Source organism: Folsomia candida, unplaced genomic scaffold (assembly GCF_002217175.1).
Source record: "Folsomia candida strain VU population unplaced genomic scaffold, ASM221717v1 Fcan01_Sc003, whole genome shotgun sequence".
Taxonomy (NCBI): domain Eukaryota; kingdom Metazoa; phylum Arthropoda; class Collembola; order Entomobryomorpha; family Isotomidae; genus Folsomia; species Folsomia candida.
The window spans coordinates 8,993,543-9,021,422 of NW_019091195.1; the positions used below are offsets into that span (position 1 = coordinate 8,993,543).

Below are 27,880 nucleotides of genomic sequence, written 5' to 3' on the forward strand. Positions count from 1 at the left end.
TATTGAATTCAAGCACTTATAAACCACAAACAATTGATGGCATCGGTTGACGACCGAGTCGAGTATATAAATGTCCAGCCTAAACATTCGTCTTTATAACACAATGTGATCGTAATTCGTACTTTCTAACCATATTTTTAATCACTTTTATTGCATTTCTATTCTTTATTCATGAATCATCTTTCTCTATGTGTCGGATTTTACATTTTAAATTTCTCTGACCCTATAAACTTTGTCCTGATTCATATTTCTTCCTGTCTGTACAAAAAACAAAAGAATTTATAAACGAAAACAGAAGTTTCTTCCTTACCCAAACTTTCTAACCCATTGAATTTTTTTACTCGTGTGTAGGAACCCAATTATTTAGCATTGCATTATTTTATACATTGTGGACAGAATTTGCAAGTATTGGCAGTATTGTTCAGGCGAGTATAAGTAGTAAATCACCGTTATGATTGATATTTTACAATATAGTAAAATAATACAGTCATATTCAATAGTTGTAGCGATGATAAATTTTCCTTAATTTTGGACACTGCACACTCACTTATAGCCTGAAATTCACGGACTCACTTGTTTTGCGTATACGGATGAGTTTTAGGGAAACTGAGACTTTTATTATAAAATTCTCGCTGTCATCAGTCATCACTGCTCCATTCCATGACTGCAAAAATTATTCAGTAGTATTCGCACTTGATTGATGTTATCATTCATTCACAAATATAGAAATCGCAGACGAGGTGAACATTGTTGGGATACACGGCCTAGATAACTTCACTAACTGCCAGTTATTGTTTGCTTTGTTGTCTGAATATACGGAAAAAGTCCTGAATCTCTTATTTGGTCTGGAAACGTCCAGTTTCAGCTACACCACTGCTATTGTGTCAAGGCAATACATTTATGTTCACAAATACTCGTATTATTGTAATTACAATGTGTATGTATGTACATCTGTCCAACAAGATTGTTTGTAAACTGACCCTCAGAGATATATGTATTATCTTATTATCTGAAGGATTCAATGAATCGTAAAATCGTGAAATCCTGATATCCGTGGTTCCTTTTCTTATGTACAGAGTAGGAAGGAATAGAGACATTCTCCTATCTGTATATGTATGTACTTCTACATATTTTGTACTAGCACAAACGCGTATTATGTATTATTATACAATTTCATTGGTTGCATTTCGTAGCTCATTTACTTAATAATGGACCCATCCATGCAACACAGGCTTGCTCACCTTCAACAAAAACATATTATTTAACACTGTTGTTAAATAAGTCATTTCACACGTAGAGCTGAACTGATCTATTTTTTAAATGCTCTTGTTTGCGACTCACTTGATTAATAGAGATTTTGTTCCGCTTGACTTGATGATGATCACGTTTGTAAAAATATTAGCATATTTATCTACGTGTGTACATACATTAACCGTTCGGCGTTCCTCCGTTGAATTTGCTCTTTCCAGTATTCAACGCTAGCTATCTCTGTGATGGCGTACTTTTACAAAACTCTCCGAGTATGAGAACACACTGACAACAAAGACGGTACAAATGAACCAACCACTTTTGGGTGTTATGTGTTAAATCGCTAAATGTATAACTCAATCTCATCAGCGCCGACTGACGACGAGTTTAAATCATTGGAATCGTGGCGTAACATATCAGAAATAAAATTGCAACAATTCAGTAGTAATACAAAGCACCGGTAAGTATTTAAATATTAAACGCCCTTTGCTGGAGAAAACAAAAGAAATATTTTTCGAGTAAATTAATTACACAGCGATTTTTATTACGCTGATGGTTCATCGTGTGAGACGAAAGTCAAGTTATTTCCAAAATAGCCTTGAGTATAATGCAGGCAGTCACATCACTTCATTTTGACACTACAATTAAGTAGTGTTCTGAGCGAACAATGGGAACCTTTCTTATTGATAGAGCATGTGTGCGCAATGGTGCATACAAAAATTACCCATGGTTGTCTACGATAGATTTACTACTCAGGTGCATCTATTTATTATGTTTATTACTTAATACGCATATGTACTTTTATAGACTCTGGGCATTGTAAAAGTAGTATGCATTTATTTCAGGTTGTCCATTATCAAATGTAAAATAGTATCTTGAAATAATGGATTCAGTAAAATATGTATATGACACAATTAGAAAATATACGTCATGTAAAATAAATACTTGATTTACATTCGAGTAGAAAAATTATGGCAAATCATGACAATTGCAAAAAGGATGCCTTATTTTTTTACCAGTAGAACCATACAATGCAATTTTTGATTAGCAGCAATTATTTAGAATTTTTATTTCAATGCAGATGTTTGTTCCAGGGTCAGAGGAAGATACTCCAAGTGCTTAATATTAGCTAATTAGCAATTCTTGGCACTTTAAATGATAAAGATTGAGAGAATATTAGAATATGCAGATAGTTTCAATTTATTTAACGAGATTCTACAAGGATGATTTTAACAGTTTCAATATTATCTATTTTCGGATCTCATGCCCAACATTTACTTCAGCAATATTTAACTGATTATATTTATGCTATGGGCTTCACTCACGCCTGACCTAATCAAGTTTTCCGAATCCATTAGCTTAAAAAAATTAAAGGTCATACTAACCAAATATCAGAAATGATATAGAAAATCACATTAATATATCAACATACATATATATCTCAAGATTTAAATTATGCTAATTGTGAGGTTTTATACGTTCCATTTAAAGTATTGAGTAAACATCTAACTAATTGTAAGTAAATTAAGGTAGCGACCATATCAGTCTAAGGTACACTTATTAGTATTATTACTGTAATATAACATCAGTCTCAACTATCCAAAAGAACAGTTGCTGCAGTTTCTAAGTTCCACTGTGTTCTCGTTAAAGCAACTTCACATTTTGATTTGTCAGCAATTCCTAATCTATTAAAACGAAAAATTAAGTAATTATTTCATTGTATGCATGTACATCACATTTATGTATATCGTAACAAGGTATATAACTTACTTGAACAATTCTCCCACTTTCAATAGTCTTTCTGCTGCCGCAATACTCCCATTACATTGCTTTAAAGCGGTCATAATGTCGTACCGAGAAGCTGCAGGTACATTTGTAGATAGAATATCTGCAGCTTGCATAATTCCGTTGTAATTATTCCCCTGGATAGCATACGATGATGAGGATGAAGAATAATTCAGACTGTTCTGAGGAGATGGTGGTGGTCTATAAGCTGGGAGTACTAATCCTTGTTGTTTCGACGTAGTACTACCGATTCCAGGAGATAAATTATTCCGGGTTATCGTGGGAGGTGGGGGTAGAACATATGGGAGTTGAATATTTGATGAGTTCGCTGTAGACGACCCAGAAAATATTTTCGAGTGAGATAATCCTGCCCAAGTCTCATCTCCACTATTCAATGTAGATGAATTGGAGATGCTTGTTGCAGAAGACGAGTAAATCATGGAATGCGTTTCAATTTCACTCAAAGCTCTGGAACTCGAAGAGGTGTTAGAACGTGAAGGCGAAGATTTACTCGTCGATCCTATACTTAGTCCTCCAAGAGCATCATCCAGCCATGAGAAAGCTTCGTCTCTTTTCTTTAAAAGTTCTAATGGAGGCTTCACGACAATTTTGTTAGTCGGCGACTCATTGCAATGATTCGTTACAAAGCTGCCATTTGTAGTAGAAGAACCATTATGTCCAGCAGCTGACATGTTGAAGGATGGAGAGTTCCCATACTCGCAATCTGGGATTGCACCATTTTGGTTTTGAGATGCTGATTGAGATTCGTCAGTGTTGCATCCTTCAGGTGAGTGGGGAACGAATGAATAATATCTTGTACCATTTTCAATCGGAGGGCTAACAAAAATTCTTTCAGTGTCAAAAGGATCTGGTGAGGGATAATCGTTTTCAGAATATTGAGACCATTCAGCAGAATCCACAGTATTCACAGAGTACAAACTTGCTGCAGCTTTATACACGTCCCTAGTAGACGATGTGTTTTGACCTTCGGAATTGTTTGCATATAGATTAGGAACTTTTGGGTGAAAGGTGTTTTCGATTGATCCTGATCTGTAATTTTCGGGTAGCAAGTCGGTTGACGTTCTGTGACTCATGGGTGCTTGTCGTCCTCCGAAAGAGTTATTTGCAGCAGCACTGTTCGATGAAAATGGTGGTGGTGGTCGCACTGGTCTACGATCTGCACGGCGCAAATACATATAGTTAGCCGAACACAATAACGAACTAAATAAAATATATTAATTAATTCTATTATGAATTAACTAACCCTTTGGTGATGATGATTCAAAGGAAGAGTCACCAATTAATGATATGTCCACATTGGAATAAAGAATGTTTGGTGGTTGAGAATTTCCCTCATTGAGATCAATTAGAATTCCTTCTACTGAATGATGCGTGTGAGTTTGATGATTTGGAATAGCAACGTTTTGCTTAGGAACTTGTGACCAATCTACTTCAGTACCAGATTCATTTTGGAATTTGGAATAGCTGTAATAATAGTAATAGTTAATTATTAACAGTCCGACACAATATCCTGGTCAATTAGATGCTAACCCGTATTGCTGATTTTTGTGCATGCTTCTCAACGGGGGGATACTGTTTGTGACAGTTTGTTGAATCCCTAAAATACAAACGATTAATCAATAAATAAGGATTAGTCAAGTCGAACTAAAAAACTTTAAACGTAAGTTCGTACTTCTAGTTCTGCTTGGTAACTTTGGTGCACTCTGTGTTTCATCACTTTCTTCCACAATTCCAGTTAGATCAGGAGGTTCCATAGGATTTTTTAAGTATACTTCGTCAATGAAACTGGGACTTCCTTTTAATAATTCGAATACGAAAATATCAGTCATATATTACTATTTTGCATTCAATTTCTTGAGTGGATTTCATTACCCCAGCTTTTTTCACTCACACTTCCATGTCCAGTATGAATGAATGAGTTTCGTAATGGAGCACTAACGAGAGGTACATTCAAAATCAATGTTCATATTGTAACGAAATTATCATAACAAACCTAATATCGTCCGGCTGTCTTCTTCGCAGTGGTGTTACGACGCATCTAGGAAACAGGCCAACTTGGAATGTCCTTAAACACTGGCCTTTCCAGTAATAATGATCTGGCTTTCCATCTATGATAATAACCTTATCTCCATCTTCGAGTTGTAATTTCTCTCGATCCCCTTCTTCGTGGAATGCTTGAGAAACTTGCATTTCCTGCAACATCCCCGTTTTTGGTATTACGCTGGGTAATCGATATGGTTGTGAAATAAAAATTGTTGCTTACTGATGGGTAAGTTTCTGCTAAGTAGGCTCTAAGTGCTACAAAACTAGGTCTTTCATTTGGATCATGTTCCCAACACTGAAAAATGTACAACATTAAATAATATTCATGTTAATTAACATAAAGGGTCTCATTTAATAGGCCAGACTTTTAATTGAAATCACATAACTAAATATATTGAAATTCCATAACTTGAATTTCCAGTACTTTATATGCCTTAAAACAACCTCTATAACTGAATCCATCAGACACGGAATTTCATAACTTATGAATTCATTTATATGTAAAAATCTACCAAAATAGTTACTGTTCAGGTATCCCTTGCTCTTCTAATCAGTGGTAAACCATACAATCATAATCTAGGAGTGCACAGTAGTAGAAATCGGAGACACCAAGGAATTTTGCAACCACTTCACTGTCAGAAATCTGGTATACTTGTGCTGGTATTGATTTCTCGGTATTATAAAGTTGCTACCGCTTGGTATTAAAATCATACCGGTCTGTGATAATTTCCTACCGACATGGTAAAACTTTAATAACGAACTGTTATGTGTTACACCGTATTACTTATCAATACCACTTTGGTAGAATCATACATTTATGATAGCCTGGTAATGAATACTTGATTTTATTTGGATATTGGATTTCTAAGAATGTTCGAAACAAAATTTGTTAACCAAAAGTATGGGGCCTAAGCTCCAGGATTCCCAAGTACAAATAATGTACATATGTAGTTGAATCAATCAATGAAAAATGAAAATACTTTTAGAAAACGAGTCCACTGGTGAGCTACATAATGGTAAGCCTCAAGCATATGAGATTCTCGTTAGATTCCAAAATAATGCTCTACACCGACATATGACCTCGTTCCAACTTTAAACAAACTATGTAGGTTAACTGGAGTATTAACCGGAAACTAGTTCCTTTAAAAGTGAGAAGGGGTGCTGGGGACCGTTGTTTCCTACGGTCTAGGAATTGCAATAATTTGGAATGGTTTCAACGTCAGAGAGAGAGGAAGCCGTGACCGTTCCTGTTGGGATATTGAGCCTTCAGGGTCTGCCCTGCTAAGGCCGGTAGGCCGCCTACTTGTTGACAGAATTTGTTTATACAAAAATTCAAAGAAATAGCTCATGTTTTTCTAAGATTTCTAAAGGCAAATCCTCCAAATTGAATAAAATGTATGATTCAGAAAAGTCTGGCAGATTTCAATTTTACAGTTTTTAAATTGAATTAAAGCACTGGAAATTCAAGTTATGCGATTTCAATATATTTAGTTATGTGATTTCAATTAAAAGTCTGGTGGATTAAAAATAACCCTTAACATAAATTGACGAACAAAGGGTATGACTTGGACTGACCTGTAACATGCAATCGTAAAGAGAACTAGAACAGGCGTCTGGTCTATGAAGGCGTTCACCCTCTTTGTCAATCTTTTGTAATATTTGGGCCCCATTCAAATCAATCCAAGGTTCTTCGCCAAATGTCCACATCTCCCTTTTCAATAAATTATAAATTTAATAAATAATAAGTAATCTTTACAGATTTATTAAATCATATTTTAAAAATAATATTATTTTACCAAAGCGTCACTCCAAACATCCAAGTATCTGCATATTAAATAATTTAGTTCTACAATTACTATTAGTTGGTGACTACCTATTTATTTTGAATTAGTACCAGATGCATGAGAGAACTGTCTAGCTTTCAAACTTTCAGGCGCACACCAAGGGAATGGAACTTTTTGTCTTTCTGTCATCACATAACAGTCGTGTTCCTGTGGCAGGGCACGCATTAGGCCGAAATCGCCTATCTTAATCTCACTTTTGGACGAAATAAAAACGTTCCGACAAGCGAGATCCCTAAATAAAAACAATTATTATATGCGAGAAATAAGCGAACCTATCGTAATTATTTAAAATAAATAATATACCTGTGCACACATCTCTGCAATTCCAAGTATTGCATCCCAGAAGAAATTTGAAGGGCCCATCGAAATAAATCTGCAAATAGTGAATATAGCACCAATAACAGTCTACAGCTCATTTGACACTACAACCCGAAGAATATTTTATTTCATACCTAATAAAGAAGTATGGCTACACTGTTTTCTGAGGCAATCGAGACTGAAATTCAGAAATCATACTTGAGTTGGTCAGAGAGACATATCGACTATTAATAGAACAACACTTACAGGGAACCACTTTCGGCCAATTCCGTGACCATCATCAAAGGTGAACTCAAAACTACACCGTGTAACCTGGAAATGATGAATCAGTGAAATCAGTCAATAAAATATAGCACATGTAGGATTTCTGTAATTAGTCTGAAAAGGACCTGATAAGATTTGGATGTCTCAAATGGTGCATTGATTGCACCTCTTTAACAAAATCTAAAATGACAATAAATACATGTAATAAATATATAAATATGTATTGGTGTGTTTCAGTAAGCATTTTAAAGCAAAGCCCTACCTTGCAAAATTCCTGGCAATGCAAGTGCATCCTGCTTCAAAACTTTCACAGCAACTGGTAGCACAGACCCTATTGGCGTTTTCCACGACTGGCAAGTATTTAATACATAAGACAGAAATTCACCATATTAAATATTAAACATGTTTGGCTTACCCCCATCAAAACTACACCGAACGAACCATCTCCCAACTTTCGACCAAGTTCTAAATCCTAAAAGAAATAAGTTGTTTGAAAGGTTAAAAAAACTATGATCAGACCAAACCCCCAAAATATATTAAAGAATCATCCATCCACTCACGTACATACCTTTTCTTGAATAAGACATGTTAGAGTAGTAGTTCCAGAGTTATCTATAGACGACCGTTTCTTTTTATTCGCATTTAGCGAAGTCTTGGATTTCTGTTGACTAATAGCCTGTGGAACAATTTTCTGGACCAAGTTTTTATTGCGGATTTTATTTTTGCGTTTCTTAATTGCTTCCATAAGCCGACGAGCTCCTGGTTTTCCCATTCCAATTTTATCCAGGTCATCAAGGGTAACATAGTCGAAATGGGAAATTCTTGACACCTGCGTTGAATCAATTTTAATTTAAGTAAATATATTTTACAAAAAATTTGCATACATGTATATAACTAGATATAGTATGTGATGATAACAATATTTTACCTGAAGCTCATCTCTAATCCTGACATAAAACTGTTCTAGTTGAACATCTTTAAGTATATGGATTAGCCATTCTGACCCCTCGTCGTCTGACATCTCTCTCTCCCTCTCAAACTTTCACTTCAGTTATACTATCGTCCAAACTGTGCAATTGCTAATCCTCATTTTATCTGCAATTAAAAAAATTCGTGTCATTATAAAAATTGAAAGTATAAGTTTAAATCCCACCACCTTGTTTGTAAGGTCAACCACGCGATGACTACGTAAGTTATGTGTGTTCAATTATCAACTATCCTCTTTTCGCAAACAATTAACATATGGTGCCCACAAACAAAGATAACATTATTTGAAGTATATATACATACAATACAGATTGTGTAATCTCAGCTTTTGTTGAGGACATTCACTGAATGCCATCTTCTACAAGCAAAAGTTATGGCTACTTATTATACGTATGCTTTATTATATGATATTTCAGTGCTGGCATTGAAACAAACTATCTAAAAACTGTCCTTTCTTTTGTTTTGGATGGTAGTAGCCACCCCACAAGTATTAAGTTTTTAGACGCTAGATTACTTGTTAACACGTATGTATCATGAATGAGGTTGACTCTTGACTGATGTTGGACTTGGAATTTTGGAGAATGCACATAACACTTTTTTTTACAGCGCAGATCAACATCAATATGTAAATGCTCCAGTTCGTCCTCGAAAATTATGAAATGAGGAACATGAGTATAATTCACTCTGTTTAACGTAAACAGACTACTCGCTATTACTGTAAATATAAGAACTAGCATGATAAATTAGTACAACCCAAAGCCAGGAGCATGGAGTAATAATAACATAATCCAGATACTAGCACATATGCTTGTTTTGGTAAAAAAAATTAACGTGTCGAAATTACCCATGCAAATTTGCGATGATCCTCTGCATATCTCTTAAAATATTAAGACGATAAAAACCAAATATACGAGCAGGAATTAAGTACTGCAAAAATCAAGGAGTATGACTTTGGTTGTGGGGTTCACCATTTAAACTGGATTACTGGAATAACTACTCAAAGCGATGTCGCACACTTCCTCCAGTCGGACGGACTACACCTTCTCAACTGAATATATATAACTAGAAAGATGCCGTGATCTATAATACAACTTCTCCAGCGGATATGTTGGGCTGGATTGCATGGCTAGCAGATGAAGTTTGAGAAGTCCTTAAAGGACCAGAAGGGTTCAGCTTTGCTAACCCCAAGGACTCGTTAGCTTTGATTCACAGACAGTGAATGTGCAGTATGAGACGTTTCTCTCATTCATATTCTTTCAATCCTTATTTTTAAAATGCTAGTCGTGGAAGACTCTCCTGGCCATTACAAATATATTTTCATGAGAAGCTGCACAACCACTACAACCTCCTTTTCTTATTGCCACTAAAATGTCTCCTCAGCTAACAAAACTACTGCTGTCGAACTGGGCTAAGCAACTTACTGCACTGATCTTCAACCCTTGCAAACCAAGATAAGTTGCGTACTTCCGTTAATTTTTGTCTTTCGAATAAAACCTTTTGTGGTTGCAGCTGTTCATTTCTTATGAATGTATTCTTATGCCAACTCACAAGTTTAATATTCAGGCGCAGATACCGACACAAATTATACTAGTAGCAAGTATAATACACACAAATCGATATACAAATAAGTATGTCTGTCTATTGCGACACAATGCAGCTATAAAATAGTATTTAATTACATTAGCCAGCTAGACGTATTAAAAATCATGCATGCATACTTCTAGTCCGAAAAGTGGCTATTGTTTCGCCGTAGTATGTTCAACATGAATTCGTAATTCAGGTCCAAGGTTCCAAATAATGGAAGAGAAAATGATTCTTTTAACTAACTGTTGAGCTGTGCTTGGTTATTATGGGAAATTAATTTACAGATGGATGATAAAATGCCGATGATTGTGATTCACAATTTTGTGATCGTGGGAGCAGGATACATATAAGTGCGAGATAAAGTCATCAAAACTATACCGGATTTAAGTAAAGTGCAGGAATAACGCTATATTGTATGCACGGGATGACACAGTTTAAGATGTAAAATATGTACTTACTTTCTAATCATAAACTCCGAAATAAACTCGTACCTTTCTTTCATTATCTACTAATAGTTGTGTAGCAGACACATTCAATTTATTGGAATTCTCGTGCAACGACCTATTGTATTATTTATTTTATTTATTTATCACGACGACTTCTGGATATTTATTAAATATTTATCAATTAACTAAAAGATGACACTTTAGGTTTCAGCCGAAACCATCGACTAAACTAACTAACTAACTGATGGTCAATTGCTTTCACTGGAGTATTTGGCAAATCCCAGGCACATTTCGCATGGAATATTAATTATCGGGACAGCTGAGTAATGCACAATAAGCTGCCTGGCGTAGTTGGTCCGTTGAGTCACAAAATACTTTTCCTCCTCTTCAATGGAATGGTAAACAAAAAGCACCACTGTCTCAGTCTCAACTGTCTGTCCATCTAAACACAAGAAATGAATGGATGTGCTAAAAGTGTTGCTAAAAAACAAGTCAACGGCATAAATTTGCACTGCGAATTTCTGAGTGAATTGTAGATGGCTCGAATGCAGCTGACGTAAATGATTCACTAGATTCAACGGTTACTCGTAAAATGACAGCATATATATTTTTATGGGGAAGGTGAGCATCTGGTAAATTGACCAGGTAATAGATAGATAATAAATGAGATCACGCAGGATGTACTGTAATAAATTTACCCAAACCGTGTGGATATGAAGTATAAATACCTGTTGTCAGTTTAGAAATATTAAATTTCACATAAATATTCTGCTAACAAAATTACATTTTTGTGTCAAATTTCAATTCATGTAGCATCTATGTTATTGGTGAAAGTGATTCTGTAATTTCTTATTTTCTTGACTGTGCAGCTTATTAAATTACATTAAAGAGTAAATTATGTATGTATTTCCCAGATACTTACCATATTAACCATTGCAATTTGTGGTATCAGCATATGGATTTCAATATGATCTGATAAAAAGCAATGAGAAGGACAAATCGCATATTGTTAACGTATTTCTGATAACGTCCTTTTGTTATTTGAATAAATTGATTGCAAACTTTCCGTATATCATAAACCATAACAATTTAATACCGTCTGCACTCATTGATAAGTTTTTGTTAAAGTAATAAAAATGTACGTTGAAAATTAGCATTCCATGAATCAAGTCCAGATAATTATTATATTTGATGTTGATTTTGGTTTGCATAAAACGATAATAAATTCATTTCGCACATAGAGCAAGTGTATATACACTACAAGTATACACTTGCTGCATGGTATTACAAACCCTCATGTCAAAAACGGGTTGTATATATCGATTGCGACTTTAAAAATGTGTACCTTTTTAGCAAATAATTTTCAGCTGTACTCTTTATATCATATTTTACAACCCAGCAATCCTGTTTTGTATTTGTCATCACCATTAAGCACAGCACGTATGTATACAGCAATAAAAATGCAATAATACTACAAAGTTTTGGGGCAAAACTGAAGGCAACAAAATTGCAAATTATGGCGATGACATAATTTGACTACAGTTTCAAGCATATCTCTGACAACCAAGTGGTGATGATCTAGGAGTGGATGGGCAAAGTGGGGGTGTGGGTTGTGCCAAGGGCATCTCATCTTTGGAGGCTTTGGCGTTCAGTTTACCACGCTACGATATACACATTAAATATTACGCCTGGTTTAATTGTTTCAGGTCCGACCAAGCTTTTTGTATGTATCTATATATACATTTTGAGTATTTATCCTTGCACATATGTAGTAAGAGTTGGAAAACTTTGCTTGGAATGAGTCATCATCTCGACCTCACCCCAACAAACTTGGGTTAGAAATTTAGGATTAGGGTTGTTTCCCCTCGCGAATCACAAATAGACCAAAATGTTCGACCATGTGCGAAGATGCAAGGCAAAAACACAAATGTGCGTTTTCCTTTCATGGGTGTGGGGGAAGAATATGCGGTGCTTATTTATTTAGCGTGGGTATTTCACTGTGCAAAATACATTCTCAACTTTCCCTACCTACCAACGAGTAAAGAACTTGCACAACAAATATACACCATTCATGCCATGCACTGAAACCTGATCTGACAAAATATTCCGTACATGCAATTCCAATATGTGAAGGCGAATAATTTGGTAACTCGATATAAACTATAGGAAGTTGTCATGTGCAAATATGTACATCGGTTTGAATGAATGAATTTCCACAACGTGAACCATGGATGAAATGAGACGGGGTGTAATATATGCATAAGACGTTAATATGCTACTTGTAATTATCTGTAGAGCTTCGTTCTATAATCCGACTGACTTGAGACCTCCTCAACGGATTCCTTTCTATTTCTTGCAATCCTTCTCCCTTTATAAACATAAACACGGACGCATCCTTCGATCTTTTGTAAACGCATGTATGCAGAAAGTGTTGAGATGCACTAAGGTCTGCTATACAACCCAATACCGCATAAGTTATGATGCAATATGTAACAACGTTATGTAGTTGTGCATCCTCGCAGATATGTAGTTAGCCGTTTTTATGCCATACAAGTTCACTTTGACTAACCCCACTTGGTCGATCTTCTTGATCGTTGGAGTTTTAGCGTGCATAGTTAGTTTCTGCTGCTTCGACTGCTGAGTAAGAAAAAAAGTCGCTTCAAGAATGAGCTCATAGTTCCCTGTTTGTTAGTTGTGTTTCAACTCTGAGTCAGACCGTTGCCTTGTTCGACTACAGTTTTTGCATTTTGGCCGGCTCGACAACATTTGCAGCTTCACTTTATCATAGTGGACACTCATCACGGTTCATAAACCGACGATACAATATATACATACTTTCATTACACGCTGACATACCTCACCTGTGGTTAGCCTGGCCTAGCCCGATTTGCCATCCCATGCTGGCTGTATTTGTTATCAGTTCTGCAGTGGTGATAACAAAGTATTAGGCAAAAGTTGAACCTCTGGCCAACCAACGACTGCTAAAAGTGCTATGTATCTCCGAGTTTGAGCTCATTGTCATCCTCAATTTGCATTCTTATAACATTCTCAATTTTGCAAATTGGGTGTTTAGTCACAGGAAAGCAAATATACTGAGAGGATAAACCCATCCCAGTGCACACTGCACACATCCCGGTGTTAATGGTTATAACTTTACAGAGTCAACATTTTATGAAATTCATACATTTATAATCCAATTGTGTTTAGTGAATAGGATAGGAGTGTACCAACTAACATGTGTAAGCTAATCATCGTGTAAACCAAAATTTCCTCAGTCTATGGAAATTTAACAAATTGAGTATAAACCACAGTTTGCAGCATAAACTTATTACAATTGTGTGGATAAAACTCGCTATTTGGCCAGAAAAGTGAAAAGTCATTGTGTTTAACTATGGCCCTTCATGATAATGTCGGAGTTGGAGATTTTGTCCTTTTGGACAGAATTACCAAGGATAGTTTCATTGATAACTTGGAAAAAAGGTACGATACTACATAGTACAGCAAATATGTAGCTTAAATGCAAGAACAGTATTTCAGCAATGCGATTGATTAACTCATTTTCATAAATAGAAATTATACGTTATATGTAAGAATATGTGTGTAAGATAGATACTTCACAGTTCTGCATGCATATTTACGCATAGGGGAACAGGAAAAGTATCAAAAATGGAATACTACAAAACCAGTGACATGTGCTATCAACTCTCCTTCCAGTTCCAAAATACATATTACATGACACGAAATAATTTTAAAGGTTAAAGTTAAAAAGAATTAGAATAATATTTTCCTGGTTAATTAATCCGGGTGTAATAATGTGCACCAATCCTATATTGTTACTACAGATTGGCATCGAAATAGCTACAATTTATTTTGTAAATTTTCTTGATTGTCGAGCAGATGATGAGAAGGATGAATCTACGTATTAAATACTAAAATAATGGCAAAGTTTTAAGCCAGCGAAGCGTTCCAACTCAAAGCTGTAATATTTTATCGAACAATGAAAAAATAATAATGTAATTAACATGGCGAGACATGCACTTTAAAAAGTGATGGCATCAAATATTCATGTATGTAACAGCACTCTGCAGCACATTGAGATCGTGATAAATCCAAACAATGGACAAATGTTAAATCAAGGCTAACCTACAGAATTACTTTTAGAATAAAGTGTAGAGTACTAAATTCAGTTTCTGAGAGATTAAAAATATCGTATATTATGGGCATTAGCATGAATAGTTTTGCATTCACGACCTTTTCGCTTGATACGTAAGGCTATTATTATGAGTCAGGTGCAATTTTTGCAAAAATATTCCAAGAATAAGAATCCCTGAAGAATGTGGTACTGTCCAAGTGGCTTTGCGTGAAACACTGATAACTGCTGCTATTGTAACTGCAGTGCTTATTTTCAATGGCTTATTCTTGTAAACTGTACATATCCACATCCAACAAGACAATAACACCACACTTTAAAAATGTAATCAACCCTCAGGCAGATTCATCTATGATACGTTGAACCTCAGCTCATCCTCTATCTATCACTATTTTAATCTCATAACCAAGTGAGTGAAAGGATATAGAAATCATGATCCGAGGAGAACATTACACGTTGTTGATTGTTTGCTTGTTGCACTAACAGCTAATATTGTTCTGTGATACAACATTCTACACAGCAGCACAAAATTCTGGAGTTTGGGTGAAGTTTTAGCATAGCACTAAAAATGCTAAAGTTGTGTTATGTGGTAATTTGTATTACGACATGTCTTACTAATATTTTTTAAAAAAACTAAAAAATAGTTTCATGATATTTATTTACATTAGTATAACTTGCTGCAACCTGTGAAGCATTATTGTTGACTCCCTTCACCTTCCGGGTGCTATTATTTGTTGATTAAGAAAATAAATATACAGTCAACAGTAAGGCTCATTCTGCAAGCATAAGTGTTTCGACATACATAACCTTAGCATAAGACACAAAAAAAGCGAGGTATTTTACTGTCGGAATTTCTTTCAGTCTGCATCCAACATGTTTTATTGCTCGTATTATGATTGCAGCAAGTGCAATGTATTGTCGAGACTTTTGAAAGAAGAAGTGCGGTTGCATTTTTACATAATTTGCAATGCTTTTTGTGTGGAAGGAAGGAAATGAATGTTATAATATCCCAAGATTTCTTTGTATGGCTCCTTCTGCGAGATCTTATTCATAATGAAAAGTGTAAATTTTGAATGTACTCTCAGCATGCAGTTGCAGTAATGTGAAATTGCTCATTAGGCTTGGTTTATATATTCTCTCAAATGTGGGTGTTTTCTCCCGTGATTGAAACCATCGTGGGGGAGTATTTCCGTGCTGTTCGTATCTTGAAGGAAATGGATTTCTAAAGGTTGTTTGTAGCAATGTTTTGTCTAACTTGGCTCGTGGTAAATGAGGCGTGGTACGGAATGAAAAATCATTCAGACAAATATTAAATCCACTATCGACTGAATTTCTCATGATTTTAAAGCAATAAACATCCCAGGAATAACTCATAGTCACTGTAAATCCTATTAACATGCATCCCAATACAAATAAATATTCTATTAAAAATTGTAATTCCATCAAACATGAAGTATTCAGATATTTCCTGACATGATTATGGAAAATACATAAGAGCAGCGACAACAAGATTCTATTTAATCAAATTCTGGCCAAAAGCACACGAGATGGTAAGATTCAAATCTTCACGAAGAGGATTCGATAAAAGATGTGACGCAACTAAATGTTTCCTTACTTTGGTTATGCCAACGCCAGTGAGTCATTCTTCACACAGATGCTGCATAATATGACACACTTGCAAGTAGCGTGTCGTCCCTGATGTCTCACTTTTTTGTCTTCTCGCGTCTTTCTTGGTGTATACTTTTTGGGCGAGAATATTCCATTCAAACTATTTTGATGCATCATCCAAACAACGCCACACCTTTCTGAACAAGGTACAAACGCTGAATATAGCGACAAAGGTTGCATGACACTGTCTTCTTTTGGTCTTTTCTACCACGACCTTGACTCCCTCATTTATAAAATAATGGAAAGAAACAAAATACACATAGTTTAATTGCCTGTTCATAATATCTCTCTGTTGAAATAAACAATGGTTTTATCAGTCGTCATAAATCCAGGAACTCAGATATCGAACAAATGATAAAAGCATTATTTTCCATGATTGATACCTCAACGAGAATTTGATAATAGACTCCATCAGCAAAATGGTAGTTAAGTAGCACAGAAGTGGGAATGAAGTATGGGTTTTGCATATCCCTTCGCTAAAAAAAATTGCCAAACCATTTAAAACTCTTTGTTTCTTATGTTTTTATCGAATTGCAAAATTTTTCAGATACTGGGTTTCAAACCAATTTTTTCTATGCTTATACATACATAATTAACAATTACCAGTCATGTATCAAAATGAAGCTACTGAAATACTCTTTCAGAAAATTGTACCATTTGATATGAATTGTTATTGTTGACCCAAAGCATGTCATGTTAGATAAATACTTAATTCAGACGACTTTTGTGTGTCTATTCAAAATCCAGAGTTGAGGTGGAATGATGTCCGGTTAATGAGAGCTCATTATCATAAATCTCTCCTCGCTCTTGTGGTACATACATATCTGCCAGATATTTAAGTAGCTGGAAGAAATCGATTCAAAGTTCGGCAACTGGATCAGATCAATAGTTCATTCGCTTAACGGAAGTCCTTCCTTTGCCACTGGGCGTCAAACCAGCAGCACACAGACTTGATATTATTTTCGTGAACCTACATGCACGAGGGCGGATTCTCATGTTTTGTCTCTTTGTGCTCAAAATATGGTAGTTGTAGCTTCTGCAAAAAATCTCTTGCATTTCATTTAGCCTGCAAACTTGAAATAAACCAAAATTTTATGCTCGTTAACTGGCTGGATGGTTTATGTAAAGTTATACCCATTCTTATCAATAGAACCGAAGTCAGCAGTAGGAGATACAAATACACGTATGATCGGTTTTGTGTACTACAAATGTGTGCTTTCACATGCATATATGCATTAGTCTTATTTCCACTGATTTTGGAGTCATAAAGAATGCTGAAATATTTGTTGTTCCTGAGGAATTCCAGCCCTAAAATCTTTTTTTCTGTAACCGGCAACTTTTTTTCCCATAAATGGACCGTGAAATAGTTGTGCAATGCATGCATGCACTGTTGAAATGGATGTAGATGCGTATGTACAAAATTAGTCTATTTTTGAAACCATGCAATTCTAGAGATTATTTTATCTTTACGAAAGGTCTCAAACTGCTCATACCCATTATACGTAGGTACATACATACTTGTGTACATACTACAAATGTTCAATTCATATCCTGTATGTTTCAAATCCTTTTACGTATGCATGCAAGTGTTTTCTTCAAGCTGCCTTACGAGATGACATTTGCGTTAGTTTCAGATTAGGCGAGCATTACTTGCACATCATTTTCAATCTCACCCTTTAAGGAATTCTGTTAAAACCGTCACGTAACAATGCATTCGAGCAACACAAATGACATGAAATATTGTGTAAATAGACCAAGTGAAACACGGCTTCTGAAATTCTGTTCTATTCGATCTGCTAGCAGTGAGCATAAGTATTTAATACTTACTTATCCGCCCGCTTATGCTATCTCATCTCATCTTTTTCTATTTCAGGTTCAAAGCAGGCAGAATCTACACGTATATTGGAGAAGTATGCGTGTCAGTTAACCCGTACAGGCAAATGCCAATCTATGGGCAAGACAAAGTCAATGAATACAAGGGTATGCACAATTCAGTGTTGATTATAAAATCGTGTTTAACATCATTTTGACGCGATGAATATTGACTTGACAAACACGTAATGTGTAACGTTGAAACTTACAGGGCGAGAGTTGTTTGAACGCGCCCCTCACATTTTTGCCATTGCAGATAGGTAAAATATCTATAAAACAAGCCACATCTTCTTGATCCAACTCAGGACCTGAGACTTAAATCGACAAGATATTTGTGTTTAAAAATTAATCTGTAATTAACCCACGTAATCTTGCAGTGCCTACAGATCCATGCGAACACAAGGAAAAGATACTTGTATAATGATCAGTGGAGAGTCCGGGGCTGGTAGGAATGATATTGTTTAGAGTGGTTTGGAGTTTGATTGATTGCCAAGTAAATATTGAGTATCAATAACTTTGCCAATTGCAGGAAAGACTGAAGCATCCAAAATAATCATGAGATATATTGCTGCAGTGACCAACGTAAACGGTCATCAAGAAGTTGAACGAGTCAAGAACGTCTTAATTCAGTCAAATTGCGTATTGGAAGCGTTCGGAAATGCAGCAACGTAAATGCCTAATTATATTATAGCATACTTGCATCTGCCATTTTGTACTTTTAGATGATTTTATTAACTCGTCAATTGAACCTTATTCTCAGGTGTCGAAACAACAATAGTTCAAGATTCGGCAAGTACATGGATATTCAATTTGACTGGAAGGGTGACCCCATTGGAGGACAGATTGAAAATTATCTACTTGAAAAATCTCGGGTGGTCCAACAGCAGAAAAATGAACGGAATTTTCATGCCTTCTATCAGGTTAAAAATCCTTCTTGTACTTATTTTGAGGCAAAATGGAAGGAGTTCTAAACGACCAAGCACGATGACTCGTTAGAACCTGCAAATTGCATCTCGTACATATGTAGAAATGAGCAAAATCAAGAGTGGTTATTTGTCGTTAACAGATATAATTTCTGGTATTTCATAATCCTTCAAGTCATTCAGCATGGCAATTAGCAAGATAAAAGATTATTCTGATAAAGCGCTTCAAAATTAAATGCTTCGTTAAACTGCAATCGTGAGGTAAAAACTGTGATGACTGAATGGGTCACATAAAATGCTCCATTATTTACCCCTATGTAATTAAACCCTATCTCAAATTGTGGTTCATGACGGAATTTGTTCACAATGTATTATTTGTGTCAGCCATTATGATGTCATTTAGCTTATTGGTACACGTTTGCAAATGCATGTTTATTAAAGAACACATATAAGTAGTTCAGAACTCGAATATTTGTGACATAAACTTTACATGACCAGATATTGCATTGTAGAATGTAATATGTAGAACTCAGTAAACCACAGATTATTTAAAAGTCGACAAGGAATCGTCATTTGGTGATGAAGTATATGTGCACACATTGACATCCTTCCTGTTGGTATGACACATATATTTTTATTATTTGATAATATTAGAAATGAAGTGGAAATCGAAAGTGACTCGTCAGTATTAGACCACGTTCTCTTCTTGTTCTTGTTGGGGGACGAGTTCTATTAGAGAATACAGAAATTTCAAAATTACCATTAAATAACTCTAATAGGACCAGAGTAAACCATGACCATAGAATGACGATGCAGTGCCATCCATACATGGCTTCATATAAAAAATAATAATGCATGCATCCACAGAAAGCCCACTGTATAAAGTGGGAAAAATGAGATCACGACAATATGACAGAAGAATTGTAGCTCATTAGTGACAGCTTTGATATTGATTGTTTGTCTACACACTTTCACTTTATAAATTATTTTGATGACAGCTAATCTCTGATGATGGTCAACTGCGACAAAGGGATTTGCAAAAATCTCCAGGGGCATATTTTTATACCAATCAAGGGGGTGTGTCAAAAGCAGATGGGATAAATGACAAAAATGATTACAACACTGTCAACTCTGCGCTTAAATTACTTGGACTGCATGATGCCGAAATCAACACTGGTAATTTATAATCTTCTTCAGACTTCAATATCTTATCATTCAAAATAAATATGATAACCAAATAATTCTTTTGTTTTTACACAGCTTGGGACTTGGTGGCTGGCATCTTACAGTAATTTACACATATTTATTTATCATCATGAAGCAACTTGCAAAACATTTGAGCAATATCAATCATGACAATAATTTTAGTTCATGCAAATTAAGTAGTTTAAGCTTGAATCTTCTTACTAAATGAATGTCTTACAGTTTGGGAAACGTAACACTTTCCGCGGATGGAGAGGGGGCAAAGGTATTGCATATTACTAAAATCCCTCAAATTTATTATTCTCTATCCCTAAATATATCGACTTTGTGACTAATTTGCAGATTGCCCACAGTTCTCGAAGTTCCGTTGAAGCAGTTGCTAAACTCTTGCAAATTAAAAGTTCCGAAATCACTAAGGCGTTGTGCGAGAGAGCCATTGCGGCTGGAGGCAACGTGGTACAGAAAACTTTGACATCTGGCCAAGCCATGTATGCGAAAGATGCACTAGCAAAAGCCGTGTATGAGCGAGTAAGTAGCTGCTATTTCCAGTTTTGTAAAATTGTACACTATTTATTTGTGGTATGATGAGTAAATATGTGTGTTCAACCTCTAGCTGTTTAACTGGCTTGTACAAAGAATCAACGAGGCTATTAAACCTGGCGATATGAATGGCTACAAGGGAACTGTGATCGGAGTTTTGGACATTTACGGGTTTGAAATCTTGGATACCAATTCCTTCGAGCAATGTTGTATAAACTATTGTAATGAGAAACTTCAACAACTTTTTATCGGTAAGTTTGTGTGTACCCTTGTATCGTAGATACGAGCATATTTAACTTTATGCTTCTGCTTACTAAAATTTTCGGAACTTTGTCATCTGGAATTTGATAATCTGTTTACAAAATAATCACAAGAAATAATGATCTGGTTATGAAACGAAACTGAAATATATTGTAAAACATGCACCGATTCCGTTTTACGTACTCTCGAACCCGACTTCAAGCACTTCGAGGTCCTCAAGAATTAGCACATGGACGACCAATCCCCATCACCACGGTTCCTGGGACAGAAGAGCTGAACGACACTGGTCCAGAAATACAAGCACCACCGGACGAGCTTGGCGGAGGGCGTTACCAACTTTCGACAAATAATCCATTCGCAATTTTTGAGAATCCCGAGTATCATGCGAACGAAATACCATTTCCGAACCCTCCGAGCTGGGGACCTGTTTCATCAGTAGTCACCAAAATGATGCGCTGGATAAAACTCAAACTGGGATGGTCTTCCTAACTTCTTGATATTTTGTTCATATACACAATACATATACTTCAGCTTATTCCAAATGCCATGCTTGTAAAAAATGACATGCTATTTTAATGCCTTGATCTTATGTACATACCTATAATGTAACAAAGTAAATAAAGTCGCACTAACGATTCTACGTAATATGCATTACTATCAAATATGGTTTTGCTCTTGTCCCATTGCAGTAGCACTACATATTTAATGATAATTTTGACATTTCTGTGTTCTCCAATAGAACTCGTCCTCAAACAAGAACAAGAAGAGTACCGTAAAGAAGGAATACAGTGGACGCATATTGACTATTTTAACAACCAAGTAATTTGTGAGCTCATCGAATTGCCTCACAAAGGAATAATTGCCATTATGGACGAGGCTTGTTTATCTGTCGGAAATGTAACCGACAAGACGCTGTTAGAACACATGGATAAAAGTTTGAAAGGTCATCCTCACTACACTAGTCGACAATTGTTGCCATCAGATAAGACTTTGGTTCATGCTCAAGACTTTAGAATAAAGTAAGAAAAATTCAGTCCTTTAAATCTTTTATCTATGTTTAAGACTTGTTAATATTTTTTGAAACATTATTTTGCGCAGGCATTATGCTGGAGATGTTACCTATTCGATTGAAAATTTTATGGAGAAGAACAAAGATACACTTTTCCAAGACTTGAAGAGACTCATGTTCAATTCAAAGAATCCGATAATTTCCGGAATGTTTCCAGATGGTGCACAAGACATTACGAAAACCACAAAGAGACCGGTGACGGCTGGAACGGTTTTCAAAAACAGCATGATTGCCCTAGTAAAAATTCTTGAATCAAAGGAACCTTATTATGTGCGCACCTTGAAGTATGTGCTTAACTGAAACCGAATTTTGATTGAAGATGAGTCGAATAAATCTGTTTTAACGGTTGACTTTATTTTAGGCCAAACGATATGAAATCCCCGACGTTGTTTGATAAACAAAGAGTTGAACATCAAGTGGCTTACCTGGTATAAATTTTTAAACAAAATTCAATGATAAATATACAATCGTATATCTTAGCGTTTTGAGTTTTATTTTAAATTATATTAAAGGCTCTCATGGAAAATGTTCGTGTAAGACGAGCTGGATTCGCTCACAGAACACCATACGAAAGATTCGTTCAAAGGTAAATGGTTGTATCTTGATTTTCGGTTGCTTGCCGATGCAATTTTATGCAAATTAACGATTTAAAAAAATTGTGTACTAAACACGAGTTCAGATGTTAGCTCTCAAGTTTTCCAGCACGGTTGCAATAATTTTTGAGCACGCTCCCAAATATTCTGCTTGTACATAATGCTTGATTCATCTCTTTCTCATCTTCTAAGATTTCTTGAAATGATCCGACATAGTTATGCAGACACGAAGCTTACCTGCCAAAGGAATAGGTTTAACGTATTTTTGGAATTTCATTTTTTTATGCATCTTGCGATGTTTGGAAATGGAGTTGGCGACTAATTTTTAATTAAATTATGCGTCAAACATTTGAATATTTTCTACTATCCGGGTTTGTTAAATATTTGATTTGATTCTTTATTATTTGTTCAAAGGTACAAAATGTTATCACGAAGAACCTGGCCAAATCCGAAAACCAGGTAAGGAAAATGAGATGATGCTTTAGTAAGCGTGGCGTGGACGCGTCTTTGTTTTGGTAGTTTGGACGCACCAGATTTGTTATCGTGGAAGTTATTATTTCCAGGAATATGCAAGAGGCCACCAACGCCATTCTTCAGGACCGAGGTCTAATCAACGATGTTGCATTTGGAAAGACAAAAGTCTTTATTCGAAGTCCACAGACGCTTTTCGAATTAGAAAATAACCGCCAAGCCATGATCCCAGGTACGACAATTATACGACATTTTCAATGCGCATACTGCAAGAAATAGGTAGAATGATTTCACATTTCCTACCCCCTTTTTTTCCTAGAATGATTTCACAGGTTAGGTTACTTAATCTGCAAAAAATCTAGATGTATGCATTTCATACATATATATTCCAAATTTCTCTCCATATAACATTACAAAATAATCGGGTTCACTATAAGTTACAAATAAGCTAAGATAGCCTCGTAATTGAAAAACTATTATTTTATATTCAGTCAGTCAATTAAATATTATTAAAAATTTCCAGGAATTGTGACCTTCCTGCAAAAGATCTGGAGGGGATATCTTGCTCGCGAATATTACAAACGACTTCGTGCCGTGTACAGAATTATGGGCGTCTACCGGAAATATAAATTGAGAACGTGGGTAACTGCTACGCAGCGAAGCCTTGGTTTTCCTGTGTCATCGCAAACGGGGATAAACAAAGGAAGGATTCCAGTCCCAGCATTTGGACTGAATGCAAATTGGCCATCTGCACCAGGGTAAAACATTATTTTTCTCTTAAACAATTGAGTCAATAGCATAAGACATACATGGATTATTTGTCATTGCATTATTTTCTGATAACCTTGTTTTTCCATTTGCAGACCTTTAAAGTCGTTGGTTGGACTCATAATTGCCGCATACGGTCGATGGTGGGCATATGGAATCCTGCGTAGAGTTCCAGAACACGATTGGGTACGCAGAAACACATTTAATTTTTGATCTACATGTATTTCAACTTTGACCACAATTTATCCTCTATTTAATTACAAAAAAATATATAATTGCATGTATGTGTATTTAAATATTTTAGCCGCAGTTGCGCCTCAAGATTTATTGTTCAACCGAACTAATTAAACGACGACGGGCGAACTGGGGACTTTCACGAGATTGGAAAGGAGATTATCTACTTTTAGAAGGACTTAACCAGGCCCGAGATTATCAGCAAAGTTTTCAAAAGTTGCAGAAAAAAGATCATTTTCAACAAGTTTTATTCAGCTCCAGAATTCTGAAAGCTACTCCAGGTAAAGCGCGTTCAATTTTCATAGTGATCCTACATTCGGAATTGTACCTTGTGACAATGTGCGTTACACAGGTTTTTTCTTGATTTCTGAAAATTAGGTTCTGGTGGGAAATGCGCCGAGAGGTCCATCATGATTACGGACACTGCAATTTACAAATTGGACGGCCCGAAGGGTTCGTTCAAAGGCATGAAGTCAGGAATACCCCTTAATCAAGTTACTGCGATAACGATAACCCCCGGGCCAGATCAACTAACCATCCTTCATCTAAGTAGTGGAAGGGACATGGTGGTCGCACTCCATTGTGGGTCCATCCAAGGAGTGAGTTCTTGGGTAGTCGGCACACCCGACGGAGGCCCACCCCCTGATTTGACTGGAGAATTCGTCACAATGGTGGCAACACAATGCTTAAGGTAAAAAAAACAGGAACCTCGATATCTCGATTGTCGATAAAAACATTAATTGTTCATTCAATTTTGCTTTATTAGAAGGAACAATAAATCAGTTCCAGTAAATGTAACATCAAATGTGGAATGCAAGCTTGGCAAGAAATGTAAGTATGCAATCAGGTTAAGGTGGGTGAAAGTATTTCGAACGTTTACCATGTTTCTTCTCTGCTATAGCAAATAGTATTCGCGTGCAAACAAGTGACCAAGCCGTCCCAACGTTTGCCAAAGACGGTCCAAATCGATTAATGTTAACTTGGCCAACGGTACCCGAACAACAAGTTAATCGAAACAGTTCTCGTCCTCCTTTGTCCAATATCAACAATCGCAATGTTACAAGCAGTAACGGGAATGGGAATTACAATAATGGAGCTCAGTCTCGCATAAACAATGGATACAACAATAACAATGCTGAGAATGGAAATGGTATTGCAAAGCCAAAAACACCAGCCGCACCTCCACCCCCCATCCCGCAACGAATTCAAAGCAATTATTAAGCATTGGCATACGAAATGTCACAATGTTATTGAAAATTCTCTTTAATAATTTGCTACCAATGCAAATAATGTATTACCAATACTATAACATATTTACATACGTTATACACAATGATATTTAAACACTGAATCGTGATGAAGCAATGACTAAAGAATATTAATAGGAATGTTGTAAATTCTTTCGATTTCTGTTTATATCTTGTATTTATTCAATTGAAAAAAATATTACCGGTGCCATTTCTGTTTTGTTTGTGATTTGTGTAGACAAGGTTTCTCGTGGCTTCTTATCTGTCATAGTCTATCAAACGTAGGTGTAAATATGTATGCTTCATAATCTATAAGACTAAACGCTATACAACGAACAAATATAAAAATAAATGATGTGTATTATTGTCGTATTTGATAAGTATTGTCAAGAACTTGTCAGAAACTTGTTGAGTATTCTTTGAATTTAATTAAATCACATTCAAGTAAAGCTCATGAAAGCTTAAATGCACGTCAACGAAGACAACCCCAGGTCAACATTGCAATCTTTGGAAGAATTAGGGCAGTCAGAATGCCAGATATTAAGTTTACTCCATGATTATCAAAAAGGCTGACTCCACTAATGTGGGTAATGTTAGGCCCAGGGATTTCATGAATTACTCCTTTCGAGTCCTTGCCTAGTTGCATTGCATAAAGTCATGAGTCTAATCATAAATTTAATCTCACTTAATTTTTGTGACATTTACCAGAATACTGTAAAGTCGCACCCAACACAGAGTCAATCACACTTCCCAGTAATCCACCAATAGTTCCAATAATCAATAAAGGCCACTACAATTTCCGTCATCAAATTAATTCTTCCTAAGATATTATTATTACCGATTACTGTAATGTACTTACTTGAGGTGGACTCCTTTCCAAAATAGCGGAATCAACGACAAAGATTGTCGTCATATAGTATCCTAGGCCAACTGCGCAACCTCCCAGTGCACTCATAATCAACCCACCCAATGTTATTCCTCCATTAGTACCGGTCGGCACTTTCTTAAAAGTCGTAATCAATCTCGGTGTTGTTGTTTGTATGACTGTTCCCAGCTCTGATTAGTTAGTATTATAAATTATTGTTTGAATTAAATTAATCCTAAGTTAATTTGCATATAAACTTTCTCATATTTCAAAGATTGATTTATTACCACTTGCCCAGGTGTCGCCATTCGCACAAGCCAATGATCCAAGAACTGCAGTCCCAAGCCAAGAAGCTCGATGGTCTAGTACAAAGTCTATCGGTTTCTCCCCCCACCCAATATCGACCAAATATAGCTGAAATTAAACAAAATAATCCGCAATTAGGCATATGAAGAATATGAGTATCAATAAAGTTGTCTAACTATCGCCAACTGTGTTGCCATTCCTCCATTGCATATAACTTGAATCCAGTTCCTCTGACCCCCTATTTAACAAAATTGATTTACAATAAGTCAAAGGGGAAAAAATATTGTATCTAACGTACGTACCTTCCTTAAAATCTTCTTCAAAACGACGTTTTCTGCTGCTTCTAAATTTTGTAGCTCTAGAGGATGTCAGGAAAAAGACGATCAACGACATCATGAAGCAATAGCTACTGATAGTTAGGAAGAATCCAACAAACAGAGCTGTCAATTTAAAAAAATAGATAATTACATATTAACTATACGAGGAATATGTCCATTAATTTATTTTCCAACTACCGCAGACAGCTCCGCTTTTGCTGAGACTCTTTTTTCGAATTCCATACGCAGTGAAGACCACGGGCACAAGGAATGCGACGAACCAGCGTCCAGGAGTGACATCATGATCTGTTAATAAACATACTTGCTTTCACTTAGTTTACAGCCATTTAAGTGGTAAAATTATGCATGAAGAGCTGTAAGATGTAGCACAGTAATTTTTCTAATGTTATGGATTACCTCCTGTAACGGATGCTGTAGTAATAATTGGAAAAAAGTAGTTTACAATCCAAATTAGTGTGGAAATCGAAAAAACAGCCGCACCAATTATAATGGGAAGTATGCTCGGACCAACTTTCCGTCCCAGTTGCAGTTCTTCCAACTTCATTGTCAAAAACGGCTCAACAATTACAATTTTTCACAGATATTTACCTCATATTGGTTATGAAACGGAAGCAGAAAGTTACGCTGCGAATAGAACAACAACAACATTGGACTTGATACAGTTTAAGCACACCCTCGGGCTGCCTGGTGAAAGTTGCTTTAAACAAACGTGAGAGTTGGGACGAGTTGAGATTGTCTGTAAATGTTGCTTCCGTATTTAAGCTTATGTTACAGATTCGCTAATTTATATTTGTTCAACGTGATATTAGATGACGATTTTGATAATAATGAT

The 27,880-nt window shown here is 35.9% G+C and overlaps 4 protein-coding genes and 1 long non-coding RNA gene across 10 annotated transcripts in view; 2 read left to right on the top strand and 3 right to left on the bottom strand.

Moving 5' to 3' along the window:
• Nucleotides 1-1,127, bottom strand: part of LOC110847884 (probable cation-transporting ATPase 13A3) — a 23,054-nt gene extending 21,927 nt beyond the window's left edge. Inside the window, exon 1 of one of the 2 annotated variants that reach the window (XM_022094917.2) lies at nt 311-1,127. The gene's annotated coding sequence lies outside the window, so the exon portion shown is untranslated. The remainder of the gene's footprint in view (nt 1-310) is intronic. The other variant, XM_022094919.2, reaches the window with a different exon arrangement.
• A 180-nt stretch (nt 1,128-1,307) lies between these two features.
• On the top strand, nt 1,308-7,736 carry LOC118435046. Its single transcript, XR_004834451.1, has 2 exons — nt 1,308-1,708; nt 7,508-7,736. It is a non-coding gene; the product is annotated as an uncharacterized LOC118435046 (long non-coding RNA).
• LOC110846322 (activated CDC42 kinase 1) lies at nt 2,425-10,978 on the bottom strand. Of its 4 annotated transcripts, none has more exons than XM_022093028.2 (20): nt 10,586-10,978; nt 8,452-8,618; nt 8,092-8,352; nt 7,939-7,995; nt 7,786-7,873; nt 7,649-7,703; nt 7,506-7,571; nt 7,394-7,437; nt 7,245-7,314; nt 6,992-7,173; nt 6,894-6,921; nt 6,673-6,808; nt 5,318-5,392; nt 5,048-5,247; nt 4,927-4,988; nt 4,727-4,849; nt 4,585-4,651; nt 4,298-4,518; nt 3,019-4,210; nt 2,425-2,933 (listed from the first exon to the last, which is right to left on the bottom strand). In XM_022093028.2, exons 2-20 carry the CDS (start codon nt 8,542-8,544, stop codon nt 2,840-2,842), a joined length of 3,114 nt encoding a protein of 1,037 aa, XP_021948720.1. In that variant the 5' UTR covers nt 8,545-8,618; nt 10,586-10,978; the 3' UTR covers nt 2,425-2,839. The 4 variants fall into 4 exon arrangements, with proteins under 4 accessions (XP_021948720.1, XP_021948722.1, XP_035706032.1 ...); XM_022093030.2 differs by having other exon boundaries at nt 10,553-10,978; XM_035850139.1 differs by lacking the exon at nt 10,586-10,978 and adding an exon at nt 9,355-9,524.
• A 2,250-nt stretch (nt 10,979-13,228) lies between these two features.
• Nucleotides 13,229-25,932, top strand: LOC110845405 (unconventional myosin ID). Of its 2 annotated transcripts, none has more exons than XM_022091795.2 (23): nt 13,229-14,020; nt 18,232-18,338; nt 18,442-18,490; nt 18,608-18,675; nt 18,760-18,898; nt 18,991-19,150; nt 20,152-20,329; nt 20,414-20,441; nt 20,579-20,621; nt 20,699-20,884; nt 20,970-21,147; nt 21,897-22,176; nt 22,256-22,510; nt 22,588-22,654; nt 22,739-22,812; nt 23,234-23,278; nt 23,383-23,522; nt 23,814-24,048; nt 24,154-24,244; nt 24,363-24,573; nt 24,671-24,983; nt 25,059-25,123; nt 25,194-25,932. In XM_022091795.2, the coding sequence occupies exons 1-23, from the start codon at nt 13,932-13,934 to the stop codon at nt 25,511-25,513; spliced, it is 3,321 nt and encodes a 1,106-aa protein (XP_021947487.1). In that variant the 5' UTR covers nt 13,229-13,931; the 3' UTR covers nt 25,514-25,932. The 2 variants fall into 2 exon arrangements, with proteins under 2 accessions (XP_021947487.1, XP_021947488.1); XM_022091796.2 differs by lacking the exon at nt 13,229-14,020 and adding an exon at nt 18,013-18,160.
• On the bottom strand, nt 25,699-27,805 carry LOC110845406 (transmembrane protein 19). The gene is made up of 8 exons (XM_022091797.2): nt 27,445-27,805; nt 27,226-27,333; nt 27,013-27,150; nt 26,887-26,948; nt 26,692-26,818; nt 26,399-26,595; nt 26,245-26,329; nt 25,699-26,175 (listed from the first exon to the last, which is right to left on the bottom strand). The coding sequence occupies exons 1-8, from the start codon at nt 27,590-27,592 to the stop codon at nt 26,012-26,014; spliced, it is 1,029 nt and encodes a 342-aa protein (XP_021947489.1). The 5' UTR covers nt 27,593-27,805; the 3' UTR covers nt 25,699-26,011.
• Between the last annotated feature and the right edge of the window lie 75 nt (nt 27,806-27,880).

Excerpts from the sequence above, each read along its gene's own strand:
- LOC110845406 (XM_022091797.2), bottom strand. The coding sequence starts at position 27,592 with ATGAAGTTGGAAGAACTGCAACTGGGACGGAAAGTTGGTCCGAGCATA. Across the intron at positions 27,334-27,444 it reads TACAGCATCCGTTACAGGAG|ATCATGATGTCACTCCTGGA; the intron begins GTAATCCATAAC and ends GTTTATTAACAG. Across the intron at positions 27,151-27,225 it reads CAAAAGCGGAGCTGTCTGCG|CTCTGTTTGTTGGATTCTTC; the intron begins GTAGTTGGAAAA and ends TTAAATTGACAG.
- LOC110845405 (XM_022091795.2), top strand. The coding sequence starts at position 13,932 with ATGGCCCTTCATGATAATGTCGGAGTTGGAGATTTTGTCCTTTTGGAC. Across the intron at positions 18,676-18,759 it reads CAGTGGAGAGTCCGGGGCTG|GAAAGACTGAAGCATCCAAA; the intron begins GTAGGAATGATA and ends TGCCAATTGCAG. Across the intron at positions 23,279-23,382 it reads TGGCCAAATCCGAAAACCAG|GAATATGCAAGAGGCCACCA; the intron begins GTAAGGAAAATG and ends TATTATTTCCAG.
- LOC110846322 (XM_022093028.2), bottom strand. The coding sequence starts at position 8,544 with ATGTCAGACGACGAGGGGTCAGAATGGCTAATCCATATACTTAAAGAT. Across the intron at positions 7,572-7,648 it reads AGACATCCAAATCTTATCAG|GTTACACGGTGTAGTTTTGA; the intron begins GTCCTTTTCAGA and ends CATCATTTCCAG. Across the intron at positions 7,174-7,244 it reads TTGCAGAGATGTGTGCACAG|GGATCTCGCTTGTCGGAACG; the intron begins GTATATTATTTA and ends GTTTTTATTTAG.